At 37.6% G+C, this 24,094-nt stretch overlaps 1 protein-coding gene across 1 annotated transcript; it reads left to right on the top strand.

Moving 5' to 3' along the window:
• Positions 1-8,396: 8,396 nt before the first annotated feature.
• Positions 8,397-22,846, top strand: LOC149147212 (cell division cycle 20.2, cofactor of APC complex-like). The gene is made up of 5 exons (XM_089441751.1): positions 8,397-8,417; positions 8,618-8,887; positions 8,972-9,550; positions 9,683-9,843; positions 22,616-22,846. Exons 1-5 carry the CDS (start codon positions 8,397-8,399, stop codon positions 22,629-22,631), a joined length of 1,047 nt encoding a protein of 348 aa, XP_089297877.1. The 3' UTR covers positions 22,632-22,846.
• Positions 22,847-24,094: the final 1,248 nt, after the last annotated feature.

The raw sequence follows: 24,094 nt of genomic DNA, 5'->3' as shown, positions 1-24,094 counted from the left end.
GTAATGAATTGTTTACAGGAGAACACCAGGTATGGGGGGTAACACTATTCATAGCGAGCTCACACTATTGCAACTAATAGAAGTAGCTCGAGCAACTCGCGAACACGAACAATTATTCAAACAGGATGTGTTTGCATGGCTTCTACGTTTTGCATCTTCAGCATCATCTCAGCCTACATTAGCTTCAATAAATACCAGTCCATACATGTCATTCCACAATTTTTCAGAGGTAACACTTGATGTAAAATAGCATAAGTTTCTGATTTATTAAAAGTTTAGGAGAATTTCATGAAAATCCATTGAGCATTATTTATCATCATTCATTCCACATCTTTAACACTTCCCATTTTTCAGAGACATAAAAGCTTTCAGTTTGGGGGAGTGTTACTTTCATTCATTTATTTATTATGATCATGCGATCATCCATCGATTTCCTTATTCATTCTCAAAACCTCCCTTCTTCCATGTTGTTTTACACCAAGCATAGATTTCAACCACAATTGTAGCAACCACCTCCATTTTTTTTTTAGTATTGCATGAGGGCATGCTAATTCTCTAGTTTGGGGAGGAATTGCTACACATGACGGACATTTTCTACTTTCTTTCTTATTTAAGGCATACAATTTATACAATGTAGAAATTGAATTGCGTGTATCTTTAAAACTATGAATTGAATTCTTCTAATTTTTGGATAGCAAAGAGGTATCATTAAAATACACAAACCCATAAAATTTCAAGTTAAATTAGTTTGTAAAATTTCGGAAATCATGCCCTACCACCTATAGCCATTTTGTTTATATCTCATTATCCATGCATCAAAACGATTTGATTTTTGGATTAGAGAAGTATTTGTTAAACACATACATGGCAGTAACAGAAGATGAATGAGAAAACATGAGAGTGTGTTTATTATTGACAATGATATACATTTATAGTACATTCATGTGACTGTTAGGTTCCACATCCCGAGGTCTCTTGGAATTCCTTAGTCTATTCGGCTTCCACACCAACCCTCAGAGGATTAGGTGTCCAAAATTCTCCCCCTTAATCCGAAGGGTTATGTATGAGTCCAAGAAGAGAGCTGTAATAAAAAATGTGCAAAACTGCATGGCAACACTAGGCTGAATGTGCTCTCTGAAATGTTGGTATAAAGGGCGATGGTTTAAGGATTACCACCAACACTGGAACGCTTAGCGTAGTTTCCAAAACTCTTCCAATTTTGGCATGAATCTGAGGTCTTCTGCTAGAGGAAGTGCTCCTAATGTTTTGAAGAGGGAAACCTTCAACCATGAAAGGGCGGTCTCACCCCACATAAAATGGAGAGCCTCAACCTAAAAAGGGAAGTCTCAACCTGTGATGGTTTAAGGATGACCAACAACTCTAGAATGCTTAATGCAATTCCTAGAACTCTTCCAAGATTGGCAAGAAGCTGAAGTCCTCTGCTACAGGAAGTGTCCCCAATTCTTCGAAGAGGTATCACTAACTGAAGGTATGCCCAAGGGCATCTTTGTCTCTGGCTACAACTATGAATCTAATATGGCAGGTTGTGGCTCAGGCTCACTTGATGTGGCTTTGAAGCTTGTAGATGACCATCATTTCCCCCCTTGTTAGATAAAGGCAAGAAGATGAAGGGATCTCAACTGCAAAGAATTTTCAATATTCGAGAACAAATCCTGTTGTATGAGTGAAATATCTTCTTGGTTATGGAAGCCCATTTCCAAGAAGTGATTTATCCAAGATGAATCATTGTTCTTGCAGGATGTTTGTTTTTGAAGCATCTGTTTGAAGAATGATTGGTTTTATTACAGTGCTTACATGGATGAAGATCAAAACAATGATCTTTCATATGGCCAACTCGAACACAGTGTTGGCATTTCACAATCTGTTGTTGTTTCTGTGGAATCCATCACTCTGAAACTGGATGGGCTTTGAGTAATCTGGAATATGAAAGGACACGTCCTTGTCATATCCAAGACCAATTTTGTGCTTATTGTGGACAAGCTCTTCCCAAGGTCTGATAATGGGCTTGGGAAGTGCAAATTGAACTTCTGCATCTGCGTGTAACTTTGCTGCTTTATTGGGCACTAGATCTGAATCAATTTCAACAATATTGACTTGTTGCTTATGGGAGTCTGTTTCATTATTCTGAACAGAAATAGGTTCAGAATGATAACTCCATTGTTGTAATTCTGCTTGTTGTAGCTGAGATTCAAGCTGGAAAAAGTCAATTTTCTCTTGTGCATTTTGTAGACAGACCTGAATGTCTGTGAGAGAATCTTTGCTGACTTTTAATGCATCATGAGTAGTAGAAAATATTAGAGTTTTGAGGAACTCTAATACTTCATTGATTCTAGCCATTTTCATTGAAAAAATAAGGTGAATTTCACAAATACAGATTCTTGATCTCAAGCCATATATAAATAAGCCAAGTCATAAAGATATATAATCAGTTAAAAATCACAATTGAATATGATTGAACATATGAAATATGCAAGCCTTCAATGTATTTAAATAAGCATATAGTAGTTCCAGGTCGTGGAATTTCAACCGCCCACATTCAATTTTGAATAATACAATGCCAAAGAGATTGCCTTATTCAATGCTAAACGCTCAACATTCAAATGTTGATGCTAATGCACCAATACCCAACAGAATACAACTTTCTCCAAGTGACTTGAAAGCTCAGATTCTAGTCACTTCAAGAGATCCTCTTCATATAGTTCAAAAATAACTTTGCCAGATAAATTTTTGTTGTGTTGTAGTTCTATGTCCTAATATTTGTATGATTGACTTCTCATTTGTGCCTTGCCATTTGAAAAATTAACCACATCGATCAACATAATGAAACATATTCAACAACTTTCCTCGAGTGTTCAGAGTCTTCAGTTGATGTTAGTGTTGGCACTAGAAATTAACAAAATAGTGGTTGGTTGTCCTTGTTCAGAAAACTAGAAATTCCCTATGTAAAGATCAGTTGCGAGCTATGGTAGTTACTTCTCCAGGAAACAATAAAGTTGGCTACTAGTTTTAGCAACCAGAACTATGGTGGAAAATTTCAGATACAAAACAACCAAAATCAACTTAAATCATTCGAATTTGGACTTCACTTCAATAAAAAATGCTAGCACATATGTGCTTTTAACATTGGGAGCCTCTGGAATGCAACAGGCACTAAAACCGAGAAGAAATATGGAACAAAGGAATTTACTGCTCACATAATTTTCAAAACTCAAAACCCATCAAAACTCCTAAAGTATGTGCGCACAATTCACTTGAGGAGACTCAAACCATTGGCCTGAGGTTTCAGCGATGGGTTTCTCAGTAAGAACAAACTCGCCAAATTTTTATACCTACAGATTCTGACTTGACTATATCCAAACTAGTTGAAGGAGATTCCACACTCCCAAATTCAGCCTTGACTTTGGCATTATCGAAGCCTTTAGAAATACATAATCCCTCCAAGCTGGCTAAGTTACATCACCATTCGTCATCAATAATAGTGGGAAGCTAAGGAACTTACGCCATTGACCCACAAATAATCTTCCACAACGATGTTATGGCTTTTGAAAGTGGCAAGGCTTGCTGCAATTGAATATTACTTTGAGTCTGAGGTCAGTAATATTTGTGATGGCATTCTACATCTTCTGGATACACATCTTATCTCGTCATCCACATCTGGTGAGTCCAAGGTATTTTATCTTAATATGAAGGGTGATTACCATTGATATCTTGTAGAATTTAAACACTTAGAGGAACGCAACAATTATCTTGGAATCGTTGTTCATAGCTCTTCCCATCGAAATAGAAGCCCAGGTAGAATTGCAGAGGAGGATGTGGGCAAACGCAATCACATTGCTTCAGTTCTTGAAAATGGAATGGGGATGTCCCAAAATAGCTTTTGCAACTGTCAGATGTCAAGGATGTGCCAGGCACAGGGCCCGCAGTCTGGTGAACAACTTATTAACAACACGTTCAAACAGAATCCAATTCTCTATAACACTATTGATTCGCCGGGTGAAAGAGCAAACAGCCTACCACTATTAGCGGCCAAGAGTAGCCTTGTTCATCACAATAGCTCCCCTATAGGAGTTTTGTCTCGGATGAATTTTGATGGAAACCAAATTCCTAAAAATGGCTATCTAGGAGTCATGGCAAGTGGTAAAATGGGTATGAGCACGCTTGCTTCAGAGAAGTGACAAATGGTCATGGCAGCAATTATGATGAGAAAACAAGGTATGACAACAATTTCAATGTGTGGAGGGAAGAACTGATACGCAGGTAAAGGCCACAGCAACTCTTTTGAGATTCAGGCTAGAACTGATACGTAGGTAAAGGCCACAGTAACGCTTTTGAGATTTGTGGTTCGTACGAGCGAAACATTAAGTGTCAGCATTCTAACAAGGTAGCAATTGAGCAAAGAAAACTATCATGGGAATAACACTTAGCTGAGAGAGGTTTTAGTCTACAAAAGTTGCATAATAGAGGGACAAATCTAATAGGAGTTACAGTACAAAAAATTAATTTGAGACCTGTGCACCTGGGTATGAGGGAAAGATGTAAGTTTTTCTCTATCAAGAAAATGGGAAAAGTTGCAAGACAAGCATGCACAGAAGGGCCACAAAAACAAGTGGCTCCCTATTGAGCAGGGTAGGAGTTCGTTCGCTCTGATACCATGTTAAACACATACAAGACAACAACATAAGATGAATGATTAAACATGAGTGTGTGTTTATTATTGACAATGATATACATTTATAGTACATTCATGTGACCGTTGGTTTCCACATCCCAAGGTCTCTTGGACTTCCTTAGTCTATTCGGCTTCCACACCAACCCTTAGATGATTAGGTGTCCAACAGTATTAATATAGTAGAAATCTACTTGCAAACATTCAGAAAAATATGGTTTGAAGTTTTTGAGAAAATGGTTAATGAAGTTTGTCATTACATATATCATATTTTGCTGCAACTTCATATACATATAGTTGAAAGTCAATGTCAAAATTTTTACACCTTCATCAACATTGCTAAAATTAAATATTCATTATTTGAAGAAGAACTCATTTGTTCCATCAATTTCATGAGTTGGGATGAACATTTTTGTATCATAGCTTGGTTAATACAGAGGCTTTGGGTTGCATGAGTACATGCAACATATTGAGTTTGGGGGTATGTTGGGCCACTAATTTGTCATTATTAATATCACTTTTTAACATCTATTTCTTCCATTTCTACCATTCTTTATCACGTCAGTTATCATACTTTATCATATAATTCCATTTTATAATTATTACGCCGTAAGGTGTTTCCCTTTGAAATCAACTTTCCTCTTGCCTTATCTATCTTGCTATGATCCATCTGATTTCATGTTAGACAATTAAAATATTTATGACCATTAGATTAAAGTTCTCGTTATAACTGAAACTATCCATATCTTACCTCCTTGAAACCATATAAATAACGACTTCTGTAGGTTTTATGAAACACTGTTCTACGAATCCATGTTCGCTTTCTTGAATCTGCTCATAAATTTCAATCGTCCAGGATCTTGCTTGAATCTCCTGGCCATTGTGCAATCCAATCATCCATGATTTTGCTTGAATCTCCTGGCCATTGTGCAGGTAAATTTCAAATGGCAAGGGCATAAATTTCAAAATGGAGTGTGTAGTCTCGATTGTTTTTAGTTTTCAATGATTTGTTTTTAATGATTTTGGTTTTAACTGCGAGTATGATTTGTTTTTAATGACTTTGGGTTTTAACTACGAGGAGTTCTGTGATGGAAAACTGGAAATTGCCAGGATTTCTATGACAAAAAACTAGAAATTGCAGAGGTTTCTTAGTTTATGCACGATCTTGGATGAATCTGTTGGGCACTGTGCAGGTAAATTTCAAAATGGAGTGGGTAGTCTCGAAATGACTGTTTTTAGTTCCCACCCTCCATATACCACAATGCTTCTTTTTAAGAAACCCTAATGTCCAAAGTTGATCTTCCTCCAACCATTTGAAGGGGACTGTACTGCTAGTATGGCATGAATGCCCATGTCGCTGTGTTGAGTAATTATTTCAAGGTATGAGACCTTCCATCAAGTTTATGGCCCCCATAAGCAAGATTCCTCTCTTCTCCTTCAATGGGCCTACCTGTGGCGACAAGATCTTGTGCCTTCTTTGAAGAACCCTAGCTTTTAGAATTCAAATTCCTTTGCACTATTGACTTTTTTTGTTTTGCAAGTTTAACTTTAGGCAAATTGATTGTTTGCCATACATTGTGTTTTGTCTGGTTATTTTGCTAGAGTAGGAGTAATGGAATCGTCTTGCAGTTCAATGAATTCCAACAGGCCTTCCACGGGGAAGCGATGTCTCTGTCCTCTGCAGAAATAGGGTGCTTCAATGAATAAACACAGCGTATGAATTCTATCCTTGTTTTTACAGATAATTTATATGATGCAAACATGTCATTCCCTCAACTGGGTTTATTACAGTGAAATGTCGCTAGGGGGAAACAGGGTATCGGCCTCTCTGCTCAACCATTAATTTTTTTTTAAGTGGATACCCTTTTTTGGTATGTTCAGTTGGAAGTGTGAATCAGGATTTGGTTTTATTGTTTTTGCCATCACAGAGTGATAGATTTATCTCGGCAAGAGGATCCATCGATTTGGAGGTAGCTAGATTCATGATCACGCAGAAGCAAAAGGACAGTGACGATACCCATGTCCTCTCCCCTTCCCCCTCCCCTTCCAGAAAAGCATACAAGAAGGAGATGGTAGCCACTTTATTGAAGAATGCGCTTATTGTGGACAACAGTTACATAATTCTTTCTTTCAATGGAAAATCACCAACTGTTTCCTAGGCTTCACAAGAAAATGTGCTAGCTAATTTCCCTATTTCTAGAAGAGCACGCAGATATATTGCTCAGGTAGGCCTGGATTTCATATTTTTTTACAGTCATTTTCACTAGATATTCCATAATCAAATCTTGAATACCATTGATGTTTACTCGTTATTGAATCAAAGCCCTTGATCCTATTTTCAATTGCAGCATTATCCCATATGGAGGAATGTGTTACACAGATTTTTTTCTTTTTCATTTGTAACGCTGAAATCACTACCACACCCATTCCAATTTCTTAATTTTTTCTTTTATAACAGAATGATGTTAGAAATCATTTCAGTACAGGAAAAGTACCCCTTTGCAAACAAAGCCATGATAACAATTTTTTTTTAAACCATTGATATACTCTTCGGACACCAGAGAAACTACATAGTATTTGGGGTTTTTGTTATTAGTACACTGGATATGCCTATCTGAGGACCATTGTCCTTTGTCCCTTTTTTTTCACCTAGTAATTTAACTTATCCATGTTGATTGCAGTCTGCAGATAGAACCCTGGATGCGCCCGACCTTCTGGATGATTATTACTTGAATCTATTGGATTGGAGTTCCACCAATGTTTTGTCCATAGCCCTGAACAACACTGTATACTTGTGGCATGCTTCTGATAGCTCTATATCTGAGCTTCTGATTGCAGATGAAGAAGAGGGTCCCGTTACCAGCGTTAGTTGGGCACTCGATGGGAGGCAAATTGCCGTTGGGTTGAATAATTCTGTTGTACAGTTATGGGACTCGCAATCTAATAAAAGGGTAAATAAAACCTGTTTATCTCTTCCAAGGTTTTCTCATTCTAATATAATGGCAATCGCTAAATTTGACATGATACAATTGCAGCTAAGAGCCTTGAAAGGTCATCATGAGCGTGTTGGTGCACTTGCTTGGAATGGTCCTATTCTCACCACAGGAGGGCTGGATGGGATTATAATCAATCATGATGTTCGCATCCATGACCACATTGTTCAAACATACAAAGGACATACCCAGGAGGTTTGTGGATTGAAATGGTCTCCTTCTGGCCAACAACTTGCAAGTGGGGGAAATGACAATCTACTCTACATTTGGGACAAGAGCATGGCATCCCATAATCCTTCCTCTCAATACTTCCACCAATTAGATGAACATTGTGCGGCAGTCAAGGAAACTTTATTGAAGAATGCCCGTGCTGTGGACAACAATTACAGAATTTTTTCTTTCAATGGAAAATCATCGACTATTTCCCAGGCTTCAAAAGAAAATGTGCTAGCTAATTTCCCTATTTCTAGAAGAGCACGCAGATATATTGCTCAGGTAGGCCTGGATTTCATATTTCTTTACAGTCATTTTCACTAGAATCAAATCTTAAATACCATTGATGTTTACTCGTTATTGAATCAAAGCCCATGATCCTAATTGCAGCATTATCCCATATGGAGGAATGTGCTACATAGATTTTTTTCTTTTTCATTTGTAACGCTGAAATCACTACCACACCCATTCCAATTTCTTAATTTTTTTTTTTTTATAGCAGAATGATGTTAGAAATCATTTCAGTATAGGAAAAGTACCCCTTTGCAAACAAAGCCATGACAACATTTTTTTTTAAACCATTGATATACTCTTCAGACACCACATAAAGTACATAGTATTTGGGGTTTTTGTTATTAGTACACTAGATATGCCTATCTGAGGACCATTGTCCTTTGTCCCTTTTTTTTCACCTAGTAATTTAACTTATCCATGTTGATCGCAGTTTGCGGATAGAACCCTGAATGCGCACGACCTTCTGGATGATTATTACTTGAATCTATTGGATTGGAGTTCCACCAATGTTTTTTCCATAGCCCTGAACAACACTGTATACTTGTGGCATGCTTATGATAGCTCTATATCTGAGCTTCTGATTGCAGATGAAGAAGAGGGTCCTGTTACCAGTGTTAGTTGGGCTTTTGATGGGACACAACTTGCCGTTGGGTTAAATAATTTTGTTGTACAGTTATGGGACTCGCAATCTAATAAAAGGGTAAATAAAACCTGTTTATCTCTTCCAAGGTTTTCTCATTCTAATATAATGGCAATCGCTAAATTTGACATGATACAATTGCAGCTAAGAGCCTTGAAAGGTCATCATGACCGTGTTGGTGCACTTGCTTGGAATGGTCCTATTCTCACCACAGGAGGGCTGGATGGGATTATAATCAATCATGATGTTCGCATCCGTGACCACATTGTTCAAACATACAGAGGACATACCCAGGAGGTTTGTGGATTGAAATGGTCTCCTTCTGGCCAACAACTTGCAAGTGGGGGAAATGACAATCTACTCTACATTTGGGACAAGAGCATGGCATCCCATAATCCTTCCTCTCAATACTTCCACCAATTAGATGAACATTGTGCGGCAGTCAAGGCCTTGGCATGGTGCCCCTTCCAGAACAATCTTTTGGCATCTGGTGGAGGGAGTTCAGACGGTTCTATAAAGTTTTGGAACACTCAAACAGGTGCCTGCCTGAATACCGTCGACACCCATTCCCAAGTCTGTTCATTGCTGTGGAATAGACATGAGCGTGAGTTATTGAGTTCGCATGGGCCAAATCAGAACCAGTTAACCTTATGGAAATACCCATCCATGGTGAAAATTACTGAACTTACAGGGCATACTGCTAGAGTTCTTCATATGGCACAGGTATGAAAATTCATGCTTTTTATGAGTACTTATGCATGCATCCATGTTTTCCCTTTAAATTTGTCCTAACGACCCTTACCATTGATTTACTTCTTCAGAGTCCTGATGGGTACACAGTTGCATCAGCTGCAGCAGATGAAACACTCAGGTTTTGGCAAGTTTTTGGGGCTCCTGATGCCTCAAAGAAGACTAAGACTAAAGATGCAAAAGGGGCTTTCAACATGTTTCATACTCACATCCGCTAAGAAGTATCTGTCCAAATTCATGGAATCAGGATGGATGTTCAACTCAAGGTAGTAATTAGATGTTTTATTTTCTGCTTGCAAAGCTCTTTTGCAGGCACTCTATAGTTCTGTACTCATAGTGTTATCTCAAAATCAGATCCTGATAGGCTGCTGGTCAGGTTGATTCTAAGTAACTATTTCAAACCTAATTTAGGCTGAGGCTTAGCCTCCTCAACCTGAGAGGGCTCTCTCTAGATAAGTTAATGATTTTGATTAAGATAAGATGGCTAACTCTTGTGAAACAACTGTAACAAATATGAATGTTGGAAACATATTAAACAACTATCCATTGGGCCTATGGAGTCAACAACACCTCAACATAACAAAGATCTTGACCTTACATGGAAGTCAGGGCATTCAGCATTTGAATATTCAGAACATACACTCATATAGAACCACACAGTTTATAGATGCATACAGGAAATCAGAGCACATTCAGTGAATTCTGAGTGATTATACATCCATACCACTGTAAACAAAACTAAGGAAAGGACATCATCACAGATTCTGAATATAAGAAATCCTTCATGAATCCTGAGAAGTACAATCAAAATTATATTACTGAAATGAGTCTTTACATAAGCCAAATACAAGTTGTGTCATAAAATTTTCCAACCTTGATTACATTGTTGTTTCAGCTATATATAGATTTTTTATTCTAACTGATCGAGATTCCTCCTCCAGCATGAGGGGAATTCGAAAACTACTTCTAATGACACCTATCAACCATTTAACTAACTAATAAATACAACAAAGTGCTGACTGGAGTTTTTTTTTTTTAGAGTTCTAAATCCACTATGACTCTAACTCCATATTACATGCATGATGGCTTCTCCTCGTTCTTTGACACATGGTCCTCTTTCAGTTTGGCTGAGCTGTGATGTTTAATGCTCCATGTGACCTTGAATGCTGAATCTTTTTAACTACTCAGAAATATGAAGAGACTACCCTTGCTTCTCGGCTTCAGTTTTCCCAATTATATTCGAATGCACAGAAGCATGTCCTTTAGCCTTTAATTACCCAAAATGTGGAAGACTGCCACGTTCTTGATGCGTTGTAAGCTTTGTCCATGAACATGTGTGCAAGTAAAAGTTTCTTACAGGCAACCCGTTTGATATATCTTGAACGGTGATAAAGGGGCTTTACGCCAAACATTTAGAATTGGATTTGAATATTCAACCTTTTTAGGCATCCACCTGTCTTGACCTGATTGACTGTTGACAGCTCCAGATGATGTCTTGCATACCCTTTAGATGTTTCCTTTCAAAATTCCCGCTTATAATTCAAACTGCTTGAATTGCGTAAAAATCAACACCTACAGCAGTTTCGTAGCGCGCTACGAAACTGCTGAATTATTTAAAACAGCTTGCTTTTAACCCGAGAACTTTATTAGCCGAGTAATTGCCAAAAACTCCTTTATTCTTTCCACATGTTGAATAGGAATTTATATTTCCTCAGAAAGATAAAATCAAGCAAATTTGTCAAAACTTTAAAACAAAATCTTACTTGAAATGAAAACTTATTTAGCAGATAGCTGATTTAACTGTGCCTTCAGATCTTCAATTTGTTTCCTCATAGCCTTATTCCCAGCTCTCAATTGCATATTGATCCTTCTTATGTATTTGGCTTCTTTGATTGCTGGTACTGTCCATGTGTGAAATTGTGAATGGCCATCAACCACTGAATTCAGCTGAGATTCTACAGCAGCATTTCCTTCCCATAAAGTTTTATAATACTTTGCATGGATAGCTGCATGTTTTCTAGCGGCTTTCTTTAATTTGGCAATTTCATATTTAGCTGATTCCAATTGTCTCTGTATGGCTGCTATATTATCTTCTTGAGATGCAATGACTATTTTGCCCGTGTCTTTTTGTGTCTCTTCCCCTGTTTCCTCTGTTCTTGGCAGTGCCTCCTGTACTTGCTGGAACCTCCTTGTCATAGGTCTTCTAGGTTTGAAAACGAACTCTTCAGCTGGCACATCAAATCTAAGCCTTTTTGAGGCCTTGGATTTCTTGGTGCTTTCCTGTTCTGACTGCATCAATTCGATTTGAACTGGTAGAGACTGCTCAATTTCAATAGCCTGCAATAAATCATTTAAACTTGCCTTAGACATTGGACTTTCTTCAACTACTATAGCTTTACCTTTTTCCTTATTTATTTGACTTCTTGTTCTTACCCTTGAAACTGCTTCAGATGTGCTTGTTTCAGGTACAGTCTTTTTACCCTGAGCCTTTTCCTTAGTTGATTGCTGAGGTTGATCTTGGATGATAAGGGGCTTCACCTGTTTTCTTACTTGTGACTTTACTTGTGACTTTGGAACTCTTTTAGCCCTTGCTTCTGTTTGGAGCTCAGCTATTGTAAAATCCCTGGCATGTTGGGGGGTGAGGCCAGTCTGGCTTTTGAAGCCAGCCATAAAAATGAATGAATTCCAATCCCTGTCTATCTTTTGGAGCCCATCTAAAACCAGTAATTTGATCAAACCATGATGAAACAAAGAGGTTTCAGAATCCTCTTTTCTCAGCTGTACCTTATCACACATCTTACTCAAACTACGAAAAATATAAAACGGTAGGTCTATGGAGACCTTCCCGGTGAAATGCAAAAGTAGTTTGAAATGGTAAGAATAAACTTTGTTATACCTTCCTTCACAAGTCAAATATTTCTGTATGCAGGTGAGTAAGAGAGCATAATGTTCTTTGACATAATTCCTGGGCACTCCCCTACTTAAATCTTCATTTACATAATCATCCTTCAAAAACTCCTTGCAAGGATTCATGTCAAATTTAAAATTTTTGAACCATTCCTCTTGTCCTCTTGGGATCTCTGTCACAGCAGATATCACTTCTGGGGAAACCTGCATTTCTAACATGGCTACCTTTGAATTCAAACCAATGAAGTTAAGTGCAAATTCCTTAGTTACCTGTGCATGTCCTCCTTGTAACTTTTTGCAAAAGTTCCAGCACCCGGCCTTTTTAAAAGCTTTCTTCACCTCTTCATTTCTCAGCGTTATATCCAGGCCTTCAGGTTCAGTCCTTAGAGGTTTACCGGATCTGTGCTCTTTTTTCTCCATTGATTCTTTCAAATCTTCGCACACAAAGACTACCAGCTCCGGTTGGAATTGTGATTCAGCCTCGCTTGAATTTTCAGCCTCGTTTGAATTTTAAACTTCGCTTGAATTTTAAACTCTTTCGTTTAAAACCTTTCAAGATACAATCTTGCAGATTTTTCATTCATGCAGGACTTACGACCATCATTATGGTTTATGCACGGTAAAATTTCTTGGGAATAATAACTTGTGCATATCAACAGATCTAGTGGTGGTGATAGTGGCAATGAGCGTTAAAATGTGATAAGAAAGGTATATGAGCTGACATGAGAAGACATGGCTGATGACTCACCTAACGGACTTGATATTTCAGGAAAGATTCGCTGCGGAATGTACGAATCCATGATTTCGCAGCGCTGTTAGTTTTGAATTTTAATGATGCGCTGCGAAACTGCCTAATCATGAAGCGTTGCGAAATTGGCTAGTTATGATTGCGCTACGAAATTGGTGAATTGGAATAGCGCTGCGAAATCACGAAAAGGCACGGTGACTCGCATAAGACAAGAGGTGGCTATAGAAAAATGATGGGTAGAGGGGAACCAATGGGAGTTGAGAACAACTTGAGTTAAAAACTCTTTTAAAAACTCCAAATCCTGCGGGAAGAAAATTAAAAATGAAAATATGAAATTAAACTAGCACAGACCTTTATCATCGGGCTAGGATAGAAAATTACATGTATCAATTTTTTAGTTCTAAGAGATAACAGTAAAAAATTATTAATTTATTAATTTATTATGTCCTCCACAATCCCCTTTATGAAACTCATCAATTACTTTATCAGCTTCTTCTTCAATGAGGCAGTTTAATAATATTCCTCCTGCATCTTTCCAAAACAAATTTTGGTCATACACAAAATATCTGAGAGATTTCAATTTGGTAAACCGAGCTTTGGATTTTGAAAGATAATCAGGAGCTCTATTATGCTGTAAAACAAATGCTATATCCTTGTACCATTTTGAGATCAAGAATTTCTCATTTATTTGGACCAATTCCTCTTCATTTTCAGAAATTTCTGAGATTTCTGTGCTTAAATTAATATCCATACAGTCCAGATTTGACTGGGTCAACAATTTGGCTAGGCCTTGACCCTTTACCAACTTGGTTGGTTTGATCTCAATATCATACTCCATCAGTTTTGCTATCCACTTTCCCCTTTTTCCATCTAGATCAGCTTGTGTAAGAATATCTTTAATAACAGCATTTGGGACGTATGCAACAATGTGACAGTGCAAAACATAGATTCTGAAATCCTTAATTGCTTTCACCAATGCATAGGCTTGTTTCTCTAAGATATTATATTTCAATTCAGCATTGGCCAATGTCTTGCTAAAGAAAGAAATGGGTTGTTCAGTACCTTGACTTCCTTTTTGCAATAAAACTCCAGCAATTGTGTCTTCAGAAGGGAATGTGAAGATAAGGAACTCCTTGGTAAAATCTGGGCTGATGAGTACTGGTGCTTGAGTAAGTGCCTTCTTGATCTCTTCAAAAGCTTTCTTTGCTTCAACTGTCCATTTAAAATCTGCTCCTTTCTTTAACATCTTTGTTATGTTCTTGACAACTTCAGCAAAATTAGGAATGAATCTTCTAACAAAGTTAACTTTCCCAAGAAAAGATTGAACCTCCTTCTTACTCCTTGGTAAATCCAATTTTTGAATTGCACTAACTCTATTAGGATCAATCATAATTCCTTCTTCAGAAATAATATGACCAAGCAGTTTGCCAGAAGTTAGAGCAAAAATACTTTTGGTTGGGTTTAGAGAAATACCAAACTTCCTACACTTCAGTAGGACCCTTTCAAGGTGCTTTAAGTGGTCTTCTTCCCTTTTTGAAAAAACTGTGATATCATCAAGATAAACCACCACTGATTTGTCCTTTTCTTCAGCAAAAGCAATATCCATTGCTCTCTGGAAAGTGGCTCCTGCGTTCATGAGGCCAAAGGGCATCTTTGCATACATGAATGTTCCCCATGGTGTAGTGAATGCTGTTTTCTCTTGATCATCTGGGTGAACAAGAATCTGATTGTACCCTGAGAAACCATCAAGCATAGACATCCTTTGTGAACCAACAATGTTTTGCAGAATGAAATCCATTTTGGGGAGGGGGTAATTATCTTTCAATGAAGCCTTGTTTAAGTTCCTGAAGTCTATACAAATTCTGATCTCTCCATTCTTTTTTCTGACTGGTACCAAATTAGCAAGCCAATTTGAAAATCTGATTGGGACAATAATTTTAGCATCAAAGAGCTTTTTCACTTCTTTTTCAATCAGTGGCATTAGAAGAGGATTAATTCTTCTTAGCTTCTGCTTAAAAGGCTTTTCATTCTACTTAATAGGAATGGTATGCTGTATGATTGAAGAGTCATATTGTTTCAAGTCAGCATAGCTCCATGCAAAAACATCAATGAATCTTTTCATCATCTCAACATATTTAGTCTTCATATCAGCTGAAAGGAATTTGGAAATCTTGACTATTTTAAGCACAACCGAGTCACCTAAATTGCAGTTTTCTACTTCCTCTTCATTAGCTTGTAGTCTTGGTGCTTTGAACACATCATTTTGATCAAATAATTTTTCAAGGGGAATGAGGCCTTTAGGGATTAAGTTGTTTTGTAACTGTAAGACTTTAGAACTTTCCTTTGACTCTATTAACAAATTCTGTTGATCTATCTGATTGTGCTCAAACTCTTCTTTTAATTCAATGAAGTTCCTTACCTGCTGATCATCCTCAAAAACTTGCCAATTTGTGATATTATCCAGTATGACTGGTCTATGGCGAACCTCCACTTCATAGCTTTCCGAAGAATGCTTAGGAATAATAAAGAGACTGGCTGAAACAACAAGAGAATCTGCAATAGAGTTTTGATCTCTAGTTTTGATGCTGAAGGAATAGGATTGAAATTTTTCCAACATCTCCAACACTAAATTTCTATATGCTCTCATCCTTGCATCCTTAGTTTTATATGTACCTTCTACTTGTTTAATTACCAATTCAGAATCTCCACAAACAGCAATGTTTTTAGCTTTCAACTTTATCAAGGTTTCCAAACCTAAAACCAGAGATTCGTACTCAGCCATGTTGTTGGTACAATCAAAGTTTAATTTGTATGAGAGAAACTTACTTTCTTCAGTTGGACTAGTGATCCAAATCCCAGCTCCTGCCCCTTCTTTTCCTGCTGATCCATCAAAGTATAATGACGAGTAGCCCGTGATGTCTCTTTCATCTCCTTGCTGCCCTTCTTGACACTGATTTTCTGCAGGTTCATCTTGTGATTCTTTTCCAACTGATTCATTGAAAAGGATAGCTGATCCAAGACCAGTATCACATGAGTAAATAGGAAAATTCTGAGGCTTGTCTTTGCTGCTTACCATGTAAGCCATCCTTGTTTCGCGATACAACCTCCTTTGTTCCCCAAACACTGGGATGGTAGCATATGTAAGATCCATCTGCATTGTGCCCTTGATTTTTGCTGCCCATGACCTTGAAAGAAGCATCCCAAACTTTGGTGGAATGTCTGCAACAACAATGTCCATAACAGTTGTTTTTGCTGGAATTTGTGTGAGCCCCACAACAACATCTTTTATCAAACCAATGCAATGGACTCTTTTTGAATCAAAGGAAAATAAATCCTTATATGGCCTAGTTACCTCTAACCCCAGCCTTTCCATGATTACCTTAGGCATGAGATTATGTGATGCCCCCGAGTCTAACATAGCATTATGTAGAGTCATCTCATGAATGCTAATGCTTATGTAAAAAGGGGGAAACTCTTCATTTTGTTCATCCTCTAGTCTTGGACCGAAACAGATAATAGGATTATCTTCTTGTACATTTAGGATATCAGCCACTCCTGGTTGTGAATTAAGCATCTCCACAATTTTGCTTCTGTATTTATCTACCTTGAGAATTTCATTAAAAGGGACTGATATCTTAATTTTTGCAATCTCATTCTCAAGATTAAAAACATAAGTAGTCTTGTCAATTTCTTTAGGAGGAGGAAGAATTTGAATATCCTTTTTGACAAGAGGAGACTCATCCTTATCTTCAACCGCCTTTGATTTTTCCTTTTTATCTTCAGCTGTCTTTGACATATTCTTCTTGGGCTGTGCTTTGTTTGCTGTAAGGGACATCTCTATTCCTTAGATTATACTGCTTTTGCATCTCAAAAATAGCGTGCTGATAGCCCTTTAAAAAATCTGAAGGCTCTTCTCCTGATTTCATCATGCTGGACTCATCATGTTCCTCCTTAGTCAAGAAAATTCCTGACATTTCTTCATCAAAACAATGGATTGATTCCTCAGGGACTTCAGGTTCATCTTCTTCCTCTTCATCTACCAAATTTTGTTGGAAGGGAGGTCTCACTGGAGGATCTGCCTGCTGATTTCTGTTGTCTCTTGGCCTTTTCTGATTCTGAGGTCTTCTAAACTAAGGATTCCTGAATTGAGGTCCTTGCTATGCTGGAGGAGCAGAAGCATTCCCAAGAGCTAGTCGGTCCATCAATTTCTCCATGGTTTTCATCATTGTTTCAAACTTGTCTTCTTGAGCAGAGGTAGAAGGCTTCTCTTCTTCCTTCAGCTTAGTCTTTGCCATCTTTGATTTCTTAGCAGCAAGCATGTTCACCTCCACTTTAATTGCATCATTTTGCATGTCAGCAAGAGAGGCAGACTCCCTTTCTCTGAGTAAAAGAGAAAAATCTGAATCAAATGATTCAGCATATCTCAACTGTGCCAAAGCTCCAGGAGGTTTCAAATGAGCTGGAATAGAATTGTATATTTTATTAAACCTCTTAGAAAAGTTTTGGACAGTTTTCTCTGGAGCTCTCCTAAGATTGTTGTATTCAGTAAGGGCTTGGACAGGGTTGGTTCTATTTCCCCATTTCCTTAGAAAACTGTCTTCAAATTCTACCCAGCTATGAATACTTCTGGCTCTAAGGGCTTTAAACCATTTTCTGACTTCCCCAATGAAGGTTTGAGCAAACAATCTTAGTTTTACATCTTCATCATCCACTTATTCCCTATCAACAAAATCATTGAACCTATCCACGTGTTCCTCTGCTGTAATATCTTCATCTCCTCCCCATGTTGGAATTATGGCAGCATATTTGCTAGGAAGATCATGTAAAACAGCAGGGAGAGCTAGAGGAGCATACCTAGCAGGTATAGCCATAATGAATGGAGGAGCAGTGACAACAGGTATTGTATGACCGGTGGAACCAGAACTAGTATGAGATAGTGTCTGAGGACTATTTGGACTAGCAGAGGCAGAAGATAAAGTATTGGTACGAAAAGGACTATTTGGACTTTGCAAACCACTGACAAAGGAACTCCAATTTGGGAGAGGTAAACCAGTTTTGGACTTGAGCAAAAATTCAAAAGGATCAAGTTCTTTGAGTTGATTCAAATCTTCTTCCTCTAATAATAATTATGAAGTAACAACCTCCCAAAACTCTTCCTTATCCTTTTGTGACACTAAAGATGAAGTATCAATGCCTCTTTTTTGTAAATCTAAAATAATTCCAATAAGCTCTTCTTCGTTCTCAGACCTCAACAATACCTCGTGAATTTTATCATCTACAATTTTATCTTCAGGACTTCTAGAAAATTCAGGGAACAAAGATTTTGATACAGACGAAGTACCTGGTATATCAGAAAATCTTTGCCTGCTCCTTGAGATGATGTTTGGATTATCCACAGGAGTAGGTGGATTTGGGTCAGGATTACTCCTTGTATATCTTCCTCTCGAAGCCACCTTTTTAACTTTAAGATTGTATGGAGTCACCAAGGTAGAATGCAGCCTCGAAAACCTTCTGAGCTCCTGCTACCTTCAGAAGTTCAGCTTCATGATTTCGGGAATGAGTAATCTTCAGACTCCCGGCAGACGCACCAAAATGTTATCTCAAAATCAGATCCTGATAGGTTGCTGGTCAGGTTGATTCTAAGTAACTATTTCAAACCTACTTTAGGCTGAGGCTTAGCCTCCTCAACCTGAGAGGGCTCTCTCTAGATGGGTTAATGATTTTGATTAAGATAACATGGCTAACTCTTGTGAAACAACTGTAACAAAAATGAATGCTGGAAACATATTAAACAACTATCCATTGGGCCTATGGAGTCAACAAAACCTCAACATAACAAAGATCTTGACCTTACATGGAAGTCAGGGCATTCAGCATTTGAATATTCAGAACATACACTCATATAGAACCACACAGTTTATAGATGCATACAGGAAATCAGAGCACATTCAGTGAATTCTGAGTGATTATACATCCATACCACTGTAAACAAAACTAAGGAAAGGACAGCATCACACATTCTGAATATAAGAAATCCTTCATGAATCCTGAGAAGTAAAATCAAAATTATATTACTGAAATGAGTCTTTACATAAGCCAAATACAAGTTGTGTCATAAAATTTTCCAACCTTGATTACATTGTTGTTTCAGCTATATATAGAGTTTTTATTCTAACTGATCGAGATTCCTCCTCCAGCATGAGGGGAATTCGAAAACTACTTCTAATGACACCTATCAACCATTTAACTAACTAATAAATACAACAAAGTGCTGACTGGAGTTTTTTTTTTTAGAGTTCTAAATCCACAATGACTCTAACTCCATATTACATGCATGATGGCTTCTCCTCGTTCTTTGACACCTGGTCCTCTTTCAGTTTGGCTGAGCTGTGATGTTTAATGCTCCATGTTGACCTTGAATGCTGAATCTTTTTAACTGCTCAGAAATATTAGGAGACTACCCTTGCTTCTCGGCTTCAGTTTTCCCCATTATATTCGAATGCACAGAAGCATGTCCTTTAGCCTTTAATTACCCAAAATGTGGAAGACTGCCACGTTCTTGATGCGTTGTAAGCTTTTTCCATGAACATGTGTGCAAGCAAAAGTTTCTTACAGGCAACCCGTTTGATATATCTTGAATGGTGATAAAGGGGCTTTACGCCAAAAATTTAGAATTGGATTTGAATATTCAACCTTTTTAAGCATCCACCTGTTTTGACCTGATTGACTGTTGACAGCTCCAGATGATGTCTTGCATACCCTTTAGACGTTTCCTTTAAAAATTCCCACTTATAATTCAAACTGCTTGAATTGCGTAAAAATCAACACCTACAGCAGTTTCGTAGCGCGCTACGAAACTGCTGAATTATTTAAAACAGCTTGCTTTTAACCCGAGAACTTTATTAGCCGAGTAATTGCCAAAAACTCCTTTATTCTTTCCACATGTTGAATAGGAATTTATATTTCCTCAGAAAGACAAAATCAAGCAAATTTGTCAAAACTTTAAAACAAAATCTTACTTGAAATGAAAACTTATTTAGCAAATAGCTGATTTAACTGTGCCTTCGGATCTTCAATTTGTTTCCTCATAGCCTTATTCCCAGCTCTCAATTACATATTGATCCTTCTTATGTATTTGGCTTCTTTGATTGCTGGTACTGTCCATGTGTGAAATTGTGAATGGCCATCAACCACTGAATTCAGCTGAGATTCTACAGCAGCATTTCCTTCCCATAAAGTTTTATAATACTTTGCATGGATAGATGCATGTTTTCTAGCGGCTTTCTTTAATTTGGCAATTTCATATTTAGCTGATTCCAATTGTCTCTATATGGCTGCTATATTATCTTCTTGAGATGCAATGACTGTTTTTCCCGTGTCTTTTTGTGTCTCTTCCCCTGTTTCCTCTGTTCTTGGCAGTGCCTCCTGTACTTGCTGGAACCTCCTTGTCATAGGTCTTCTAGGTTTGAAAACGAACTCTTCAGCTGGCACATCAAATCTAAGCCTTTTTGAGGCCTTGGATTTCTTGGTGCTTTCTTGTTCTGACTGCATCAATTCGATTTGAACTGGTAGAGACTACTCAATTTCAATAGCCTGCAATAAATCATTTAAACTTGCCTTGGACATTGGACTTTCTTCAACTGCTATAGCTTTACCTTTTTCCTTATTTATTTGACTTCTTGTTCTTACCCTTGAAACTGCTTCAGATGTGCTTGTTTCAGGTACAGTCTTTTTACCCTGAACCTTTTCCTTAGTTGATTGCTCAGGTTGATCTTGGATGATAAGGGGCTTCACCTGTTTTCTTACTTGTGACTTTACTTGTGACTTTGGAACTCTTTTAGCCCTTGCTTCTGTTTGGAGTTCATCTATTGTAAAATCCCTAGCAGGTTGGGGAGTGAGGCCAGTCTGGCTTTTGAAGCCAGCCATAAAAATGAATGAATTCCAATCCCTGTCTATCTTTTGGAGCCCATCTAAAACCAGTAATTTGATCAAACCATGATGAAACAAAGAGGTTTCAGAATCCTCTTTTCTCAGCTGTACCTTATGACACATCTTACTCAAACTACGGAAAAGATAAAATGGTAGGTCTATGGAGACCTTCCCGGTGAAATGCAAAAGTAGTTTGAAATGGTAAGAATAAACCTTGTTATACCTTCCTTCACAAGTCAAATATTTCTGTATGCAGGTGAGTAAGAGAGCATAATGTTTTTTGACATAATTCCTGGGCACTCCCCTACTTAAATCTTCATTTACATAATCATCCTTCAAAAACTCCTTGCAAGGATTCATGTCAAATTTAAAATTTTTGAACCATTCCTCTTGTCCTCTTGGGATCTCTGTCACAGCAGATATCACTTCTGGGGAAACCTGCATTTCTAACATGGCTACCTTTGAATTCAAACCAGTGAAGTTAAGTGCAAATTCCTTAGTTACCTGTGCATGTCCTCCTTGTAACTTTTTGCAAAAGTTCCAGCACCCGGCCTTTTTAAACGCTTTCTTCACCTCTTCATTTCTCAGCGTTATATCCAGGCCTTCAGGTTCAGTCCTTAGAGGTTTACCGGATCTGTGCTCTTTTTTCTCCATTGATTCTTTCAAATCTTTGCACACAAAGACTACCAGCTCCGGTTGGAATTGTGATTCAGCCTCGCTTGAATTTTCAGCCTTGCTTGAATTTTAAACTTCGCTTGAATTTTAAACTCTTTCATTTAAAACCTTTCAAGATACAATCTTGCAGATTTGTCATTCATGCAGGACTTACGGCCATCATTATGGTTTATGCACGGTAAAATTTCTTGGGAATAATAACTTGTGCATATCAACAGATCTAGTGGTGGTGATAGTGGCAATGAGCGTTAAAATGTGATAAGAAAGGTATATGAGCTGACATGAGAAGACATGGCTGATGACTCACCTAACGGACTTGACATTTCGGGAAAGATTCGCTGCGGAATGTACGAATCCATGATTTCGTAGCGCTGTTAGTTTTGAATTTTAATGATGCACTGTGAAACTGCCTAATCATGAAGCGCTGCGAAATTGGCTAGTTATGATTGCGCTACGAAATTGGCGAATTGGAATAGCGCTGCGAAATCACGAAAAGGCACGGTGACTCACATAAGACAAGAGGTGGCTATAGAACAATGATGGGTAGAGGGGAACCAATGGGAGTTGAGAACAAATTGAGTTAAAAACTCTTTTAAAAACTCCAAATCCTATGGGAAGAAAATTAAAAATGAAAATATGAAATTAAACTAGCACATACCTTTATCATCGGGCTAGGATAGAAAATTACATGTATCAATTTTTTAGTTCTAAGTGATAACACATAGCATGAATTGTGTATTTTATCTGTTGTGGACCCTGATGGAACAATGTTGCAACAGCTTTGTGAGACAATGATCCATTTCTTCAGCTGCGTGATAAGCTTTAAAGTGATTTTGGCAAGTCTTTGGAGCTTCAAAGACGGTTCCAAAAATGATACGTTATGGCTGTTAGCAAGTATCTGATTCACATCTATAAAAAGGCCTCCATGCTTCTACACATGGAATGATGATGAGGGGATGCTCAATGTTGCAGGTAATGCTTGAATTATTTATCTTGTTCATTAGCTGTAAGGAACTTATATCTATATTTTTATCTCCTGTATATTTTATTTCTGTAATATGGTACACTATCCCATCATGCAATTCTTGTCACGTGTGCATTCTGATAGGATATTGATATTAATCAGAGTAACTAATCACATACATAAGTACTACTCTGACTCATGTGGCTACAATTCTAACATTAAAAAATATTGACTGCACTGAACTGACTAAATTCTTAAATAAGCAGACACTAAATTGAGAGCTTCTCATGTCCTGCCAGGACAGGCAATATGGACATCGTGTGTTGTATACCTGTTGCGAGGTCATGTCCATGGATTTTAAACCTTTGCTCTCATGGAACTGCTGGCCTCATCAATAATCCTTGTCCTGTGTCTCCAAACAAATCTTGAATTTTTGTGGAAATTGTTTCTGCTTCTTGTATCCAGTAATCATCTCTTGCCTCCAGTTACTAGTATCTGTTATTTGGCTGTTTGACTGATGAGCCATTACATTCTGTATTCCTCTGCTCTCATTGGACTGTCTTCCTGATCAATCATGATTGCCCTATGTCGCCAAACACATCTTGAATGTTTGTCGAAATTGTTCACGCTCATTGGTTCTATCTGGTCATTATATCTTGCTTATGATTACTGACATCTATTATTGGGCTGTTGGAGAGACCAGTCATTCTTATCCTGTATTCCTTTGCATTTCAAATCGGTTCAAGTTCTGGCATTTTTTCTTTGTCCGATAGCCATCCTGTGCCTGTATTTTTCTATGAAACTTTGATGGTTTTTGGAGTTGTTGCGACTCCTCCATCTGGGTTCCCGCTGGATTCTTGCCATATTTTGGCTTGCATAACACAAATTTTTTTTCATACTCTACGTTCAGCTAATTAGAATGTTTGCAGGTACCTCTGATTTAAACATACCCATCTCTACTATTTCATGGATGTTCTCATTTTTTAATTTTTTTTCCAAATGTGTTTTGCAATACCTTTCTTACCAGATAATACAGGTTACCACTACCACGTAAATCAAATTAAGTTGAAATTTCAATCATGGTTTCATTTTTTTATTTTCACTTCCCCAGTAAATTGTGGTAATGAATTCAGTTAATGATGAATGAGAAATAATCAGATGAAACTCTGTCTTTGCCTGTTCTTAAATTACGTAATTTAAAGGAAATACTGACAGGTATACTGGTAGCATTCAGTTTGTCAGATTTATTCAGAATTTGCAGATGATTTATAATTTATTATATATGGCTGATTGA

The sequence above is a fragment of the Pinus tabuliformis genome, chromosome 9, assembly GCF_031772625.1.
Source record: "Pinus tabuliformis cultivar Carrire ecotype Pingquan chromosome 9, CPIR1, whole genome shotgun sequence".
Taxonomy (NCBI): domain Eukaryota; kingdom Viridiplantae; phylum Streptophyta; class Pinopsida; order Pinales; family Pinaceae; genus Pinus; species Pinus tabuliformis.
This window is presented reverse-complemented; position numbering and strand designations above follow the sequence as displayed.